Source organism: Bemisia tabaci, chromosome 7 (assembly GCF_918797505.1).
Source record: "Bemisia tabaci chromosome 7, PGI_BMITA_v3".
Classification (NCBI taxonomy): Eukaryota; Metazoa; Arthropoda; class Insecta; order Hemiptera; family Aleyrodidae; genus Bemisia; species Bemisia tabaci.
Window position 1 is genome coordinate 18,366,452 of NC_092799.1, and position 7,182 is coordinate 18,373,633.

The following is a 7,182-nucleotide window of genomic DNA, read 5'->3' on the forward strand; positions in this document are numbered from 1 at the left end:
TCTTTACGGCCCAACTGCCAAAATCCAAGTTTCAAAAATAACGAAACAACCTGTGCCATTCTGAAGGTTCTCAAGCTTCTAAGCCCAAGAAATGTATGTGTTTAAATAACACTTATATAAACCGGGCTCAAAGGATTGAAAGCACATTGAACAGCACACTGCATTCCGTTTTTTTCGAAACTTAGATTTTTGCGCTTGGGTCTTTCGCAAAAATATCAGCTCTATACCTTGATTATGTTTTCAGGTAGCTTTTGCTACAATGGAATGGCTAAACTCGAAAAAGCACATTATGCATTCTTCAACTGTGTCCATTAGTATGCCAATTGTATCATTGCAAATCTCAGGTCATTTTATTTTTTCCAAGAAAACTAACCAACCTTTTTTTCAGAAATTTTGTGTGAATTTCCTCCGCTTATTTAAGAGTATTCCACAGAAAATCTCAAAAAGATGTTTCAGTTAGTTTTTTTTTTTGAAAAAATAAAACTGAGACAAAGATTTTGAAAGGTTACAATGTTTAAACTCACTTTTAGACTTCAGTCATCGATATGGAATTAAGAAATTCAATTTTAGCCGTAGTTGAGTAAATGATGTTTCTAGGTTTTAGCCCTGGTATTATGGTTTTGGGGGTTTTGCAAGAAATGAGAGAGTGTCAAGTCCCTGAAGGGCTGTAGGAGGATAGAGGACTATGATGGCCAACGGGCTGATTATTGAAATTGATAGACAAAGCAATAGACAAAGGAGACATACAGAGTATGGAGCGATCCTATTGGTTGAAACGGGTGGTTACTGTAGACTAAGGTAGAAAATTATGGACTAACTAAAGGGTCTCTCATGGGTTGCTGTTAGTTAGTCTATTCCCTACCTCCTTTGTCCATTTCAACCATCCGCCTCCACCAATAGGATGCCTTCACATCCTTTTTATTTTCTTTGTGTATTGATTTATTTATCAATTTCAATAATCGGCCTGCAGGTGTTGCAGACCGCCAGACAGCACTGTGAAAGCGGCTCTCATATGCATCATGATTCAATTATGTACAAAAAGGTGCTTGCGCTGAATTTTTCAAAATTCCCATGAACCAAGTATGCTCTCTACTTTTCAATAATGCATCAATTACTGAGAAATTTTTAACGAGCTCATTCTTCTAGCAGTATTATACCGTTGTCGCGATGTTCCATATTATTTTTCTCTTGGCACATTTTTTTTGCCACCCTAGGCCGCAGCCTATGCCTAAATCCTGAATTGATTCTAATTTTTTATTGATTTTTACCTGGTTTGCCTTTCAGTGTGATTTATGCGGGAAAAGGTTTATTCATCACAAGAGCTTCAACATACACAAAATGACTCACACCGGAGAAAAAACTATCAAATGTTCCATCTGTGGTTTAGCTGTGTTATCCCAATCTCATCTCAAAAGACATTACCGCGTTCATACCGGTGAGAGGCCATATGCATGTGAAATATGTGGCAAACGATTTGCTGAAAAGTATAACCTCAACGCACACGGAAGAGTTCACGATCCGGAGTCCTCAGTGGACAGTTCTCGTAAAAAAGTGCATCGGTAAGCACAATTGTGTTTTATCTTAACTTGAAAATTTCAACTAGAGTCAATGTAAGAAGACAAAACTTCATGAAATGAAATGATTCCTTTACAGTGAATGTGTTTTTCTCACAAAGTGGCGTTTTTCCGGCATGGGGGTCACTATCCCTGCCCAATTCCTCAGCAATTAGTTTTTCATATCATTTAATGCTTTCATTTGCACAAACGCAGCATTGCTTCCTGCAAAATTGTATCCATAATGCAGCATTTCCTTCATTACTGAGCAACTGCCACTCAGAAGTATCCACATTTGTGGCTCCATTGGTGGAGGAGGACATTAAATTGAAAATATTTGATCCCTCAATAAATCGATGTAAAATACAGAAGAAAACGAGATTTAATGCTTTTTTATCAACCTTAAAACTCTCTAACTTCCTCAACAATTACTCAATCCCTTTTCTTTTTTTATGTTTTGCTTTCATCTATTAAAAGTACCATTATGAAAGTGTCATCCAGAGTCCCTTTATACTAAGGGTCAAGACAATGTGAATCCATTTCTGATTGGTTCCCGTATTTTAGGCCATCACAGTGTCAAAAACGGGAATAAAGATTACATTTTCACCCATTGCAAAGATTATAATCTGGAATGGACCAGGGAATTACGGGTTTGGCAATGAACAAACGGAATGAGAGAGGGAACGAAGAAAGGAATTTGAGAATGGGCCGATCAAAGATTACAAAAAACGTTCAATTTCTGTAATCTTTATTCCCGTTTGTGACTCCATGAGGGGGTGTTGTCTTGACTCTGATAAAGGGACTCTAGTGTCATCAAATGTGCAATTCTAGCTCTTTTCAAAATACTGCCGGGCACTTCACAAGGATGATTGGCTTTCAAGTACATAGTCCTCATTTTTGCAGAATGGATTTTGTTTTTGTGCTTTATGGCAATCTAACTTGCAAGATTTATCAATGTCGTTATTTATTTTCAAGCATAGTTCACACCGATACATGGAAACATGTTTATTTTTTATTATTTTTTTTTTCACTAAAAAATACTATGTTACTGAGGAATCAATCCCATATACTTGCCTATACCTTGCATTTTTGTGCTAGGTAAATGAAACCTTTCTGAAGATGTGTAATCAAAACATTTGCGTGTGAATTTGCTAAGTTTCCAGTAATCCTGTTTTAAACAAAATTGAATATGCTGTGCCTATGCCGTTTATTACATTAATGGTGCATCACCTAGGAGACAAAATAATTCAAAGTTTTTAGAAATTTCATTAAATATGCTTAGTCCCCTCCTCCCCCCCCCCCCCAAAAAAGAAGACTTGACTGCTTAATTTTTTCTTGGTAAAAAGTCTCTTGATGTTTACCATTACACTTACAAATTTGTGACTGTATTTTTTAAGTAACGCTGTCAATATTATTCATTTGACATTTTATTTTTTACAGTTGCCAGTTATGTGGTGTTTGCTATGATCGAAAGCATAAGCTAGAAGATCATTTAGCCACTGCTCATAACAAACTGAGTGATGATAGACCAGCATCTACGGTTGTGTTGAGTGATCTTCAAGCTCTAAGTAAGCCGAAAATATATTTCTGATAATATTCCTGATTGTGCAAAAAGGAACCATGTACTCGCATTACTCTATCACTAAGATCGTGCACCTTCTTTTTCCTAGTACATAAATCAACTGGAAGTAGATCAATAAATCAACAAATTGAGAATCATTTTCTCCATTAATTAACTTTTCTCTGGTGCTTGTAAAGAATCTATCTAAGTTTTTCGGGTTTCTTTGTAAAATATAATAAGTTGAACAATGCTTTTAGTTCCTTTTTGCAATAGGTGTGTCAGTAGTCTTCTTTACCTTTTTCCTTCATGAATCAAGGCTTATAATTGGACTGCGTTAAACAGAAAGGAACCAAGCCACAATAGCTATTGCCAAATATAATTGTGCAATTTAATTTTTGACATGAAAGCGGTCGTGCGGATTTTTGTGCAAATTTCAGTGAATTTTCTCCATAGTACGAAGCAAATACCTTAAACATTTCAAAAAAATCCGCATAAACGTTCTCTCGCAAAAAATTAAATTTCCCAGTTAAATTTGGCAACAGCTGATGTGGTTTTGCTCCTTTCTGTTAAATGCGGTCCAATTCCTGCTCACTAAAAAATCTAGCCTCTAAAATTGTGAGTGATATATATATGATTTTTTTGTTGGGCAGAGTGTCATTCTTTGCCTACGCATTAAGATGTGTCCAATCAAAAATGACACACTACTGCTAGTTTTTTGGAGCATCTGCCTTGAAGTTTCTGGAAAACATCTGCTCATACAAGACTAGTAATAAAAATTAATGTACATGGAATTCCGAATTAGTTCACCTCATAAAATTGTATTTATATCTTTGCCTTAAAGCCCAATTAACATGATTCAACTTTTTATATGGCAAAAGCGAACAAAAAGTTGAATGGAAAGTTGAATGCAACAAAATTTGATTCACTGACTGTTGCTGTGTGATACCGTCAAATGGAATGTCAGTTTCCAGTTCATGAAGATGCAGCTTCAGCAAATGTTCTTCGGAAGATTTTGTTTCAATTTTCTGTTCAACTTTTCATCGAATTGATATATTCTCGTTTCAGTATATCATGATCCAAGTTCTCATTCGACATTAGAGGAAGAAGATTTTAATGAAAATTTTGATAGTTATGAATTGGGCTTAGAGGCTTTAGCAGCGCATTAGTGCAATTATTTTTCACCTAACATCTGAAATTATAAAATCATATTTCATCAACAGAATAGACTTTTGTGCTCTATCAATTGTTCGCGTTTAATTCGCCTTTGTGTTTATTTTGGCAATGACAATGTTCCCGGTCAATACAGCTTTCAAGCAAGAATCCTGCATTAGGCTCACCAACTTCTCAAAGAAAAATGGTATTAGCTTTGTGCTTCCCTAATTTTTTGTTTTTTTTCTTCTTTCAGATTATTTTAATCGAGCTTTTACAAGTTAAAAAAGGCCTCCAAAGAAATGACATCATTTTCTGCGACCAGTCCATGAAATTTTACCTCATCATGAAAACTCTGAATCATGCAGAAGGTAATGCTGGTTAATTTTAAGCCAAAATTGTACGTATGAGTAGCCATAGTATTCAGAACATTTTCAGAGAGTCTAATCATGTTTTCTCTGTTAAAAAAGAAAAGAAAAAATGCCTGCTGGAAGGACTCCGACCAGGTAGTTGGAATACTCCTTGTATACGTTTGGACATGGAAAATTGAGACCAGCTTTATCAAGGGTTGAAAATCTGTATTGAGAACCGTTTGGAAAAGACGGTACACAATATCAAGAAATCCGGCGTTGTCTAAATTTCGATATTATTGGATACTAGGGGGGCCCAACCCCTGGGGCACTGCGCGCCCCCAAAGGCCGCCTCACTGCCAGCAAAATCGTCGAATTCGCCCGTTGGAGATTTATGAGCAAATAATGTTAATTGAACAACAAAACAATGTCTCAAAGAGAGATCTCAAGCCAAACAATATTCTTAATGACTTTCTCCTCACTCTGAATTTTGATTCCTCTTTCGGAAGTCGACCTTGACAAGGCCCCATATAGAGCTGTCCATGACTAAACAAAGCCTATGAAAGTAAAGGCCCACTCTATTAAAACTCTGACCTTTGATCTCTTCCTCACTCCTGCCCCTCGACCGTCTTACTCCCCTTCCTCACCCCGTCCATCGAGCCTCTTAAAAATGATTTTATTAGAATAGAGAGGATGATGTTCTCTATACCCTCCTGAGCTTGATGAGCTTTTAAAATCGAACTTTCTATATGCCAAGCGCAGGAAAAATGGGGCTGAATAGTGCATTTTTTACATTTGTACCTGCAGTATTTAGTAGAAAGGTTTCGATATCTAATCAGTAATCAAGGAGAGCTTTTGTTTCCTTGCTGGGGGGGAAGATGAGTGTGCAGTGCAGCGTATTATCAGGCATAATCACAGTCCCACATCTTCATAAGGAAGAAGCTGAAAAGCCACAAAGGTTGAAAAATCCACTTTTCAGCCTCAATTTTCTTGAGATGGGCAAGTAGGAAGTTAGATTTTAAAAGCTCATTATGCTCAGAAGGTCATACGGAACATCTTGTCCAATAATATAGAAATTTAGACGGTGTTGAATTTGTTGTATTGTGTACATAGTACTTATAATTGTGGAAAAGAACTTTTCTTTATCTAGTCATTTTAAATTGGTTTGTATGAAGTTTTATTGGCTAAGAGTATGTATGTATATACGTATATATGTAGTAAATTTCAGTTTGTATTGTTCGATGAAGTATATTCGTCGCTGATTCTGTCATGTTGCAATCATTGTTGTTTTTTTTTGAGCTAGTACTTTTATATCTTTGAACTTTGTTATGACAGGGAAGAAAATTTAAGAAAAAATCAGTTCTCCTAGATTTATGGAGCCTTTATTTTTTTTTTAAATTTTTTCTCTTTTTCCTTCTGTGATTAATGGCAATGCCGTAACGATATTGTCAATTTTTGGGATAGTATGCTGAAAGAGTAACCTTTGATGGAAAAATCCTCACCTCTGGTCATTAGACCAGCTCTTTTCATTATCTCAGTTTGACACTTTTGTATCAAAAAAATCTTTTTGCTACGGACTGATTTGGTGGCTATGTCATGGTTACACATCGCAGTTTTGGGATTCAGATGTTAATATACTTGTGACCATGTCAAATCGACGCCATAATGGTAAAATGCGTCCAGGTGTCTCTCGCAATCAAAATGTCCTGTGTTCAGTGAGTCATTAATTGATTTATGACTCGTTGGTGACAAAACTGCAATGAGTTAACACAGTTAATTCAAGCAAAATTCAGGAGTGAGGTTATGTTCTGTTGTTTTGGTTTGAACCAATCAATTGGTCAAATATTGCGAGAATGACGTCATCACTAAATCAGCCCATGAGGACCTTATGTTGATCATAGGATGCTTGATTCTTAAAACTTATAATACACTGAGTTTTATCTTGATCGTTGTTATTTCTACATTTTTTGTTGTATTCTTTAGCATTCTCATTCACTTGTTAGTTGATCTAACTTATTATACATCTCCTTCATCGATTGTTAATTCAAGCACTGCTTCTAAACATAAAACAAGATTTCTACCTGTTTTTACGATTGGGAGTAAGCTTCTCACCAACACTACTCCCAATCACTCAGTAATGAGATGTCAGCACTGCTGCAATTGTTAGTTTTATATTTTGTTAGAAATCTATTTTCATGTGTAATATTGTATATATTATCATGGTCTGAGTAAAAAACGTTTATTTTTCAGACAAATAAGTATTTTTTTTCCAATTGTATCATGTTTACTAATATTTCCAAGTCCCAAAACTCTATGGACAAGTGACAAATGAGTCCTTTTCTGCCATGCTAAGCAAGAACGCCGTGAATCCATTAAGATTTTCCTTCGTTATATGGATCTTAACACTTTATAACATAAAAACTGTTTTACGCATGCACTTCAAATTTTCAAGTTAAGTTCTTGATAGTATTTGCGAAAGAATTCTGAAAAAATGCTGTCACAAGGTACGCAAGTGTTTTTGCTGCGATACGTTGTTTCCAAAAAATGTAAAATGGCGTTTACAGCGTTT

The 7,182-nt window shown here is 35.7% G+C and overlaps 2 protein-coding genes across 2 annotated transcripts in view; one reads left to right on the forward strand and one right to left on the reverse strand.

Moving 5' to 3' along the window:
- Positions 1-1,390, reverse strand: part of nes (lysophosphatidylcholine acyltransferase 3 protein nessy) — a 25,771-nt gene extending 24,381 nt beyond the window's left edge. The window contains exon 1 of the mRNA XM_019040157.2: positions 1,269-1,390. The gene's annotated coding sequence lies outside the window, so the exon portion shown is untranslated. The remainder of the gene's footprint in view (positions 1-1,268) is intronic.
- LOC109029619 (uncharacterized) overlaps positions 1-6,559 on the forward strand; it is a 13,405-nt gene extending 6,846 nt beyond the window's left edge. Inside the window, exons 7-9 of the mRNA XM_019040156.2 lie at positions 1,285-1,559; positions 2,994-3,121; positions 4,520-6,559. Coding sequence (XP_018895701.2) covers positions 1,285-1,559; positions 2,994-3,121; positions 4,520-4,548 — 432 coding nt within the window. The 3' untranslated portion in view covers positions 4,549-6,559. The remainder of the gene's footprint in view (positions 1-1,284; positions 1,560-2,993; positions 3,122-4,519) is intronic.
- The last annotated feature ends 623 nt before the right edge of the window (positions 6,560-7,182 follow it).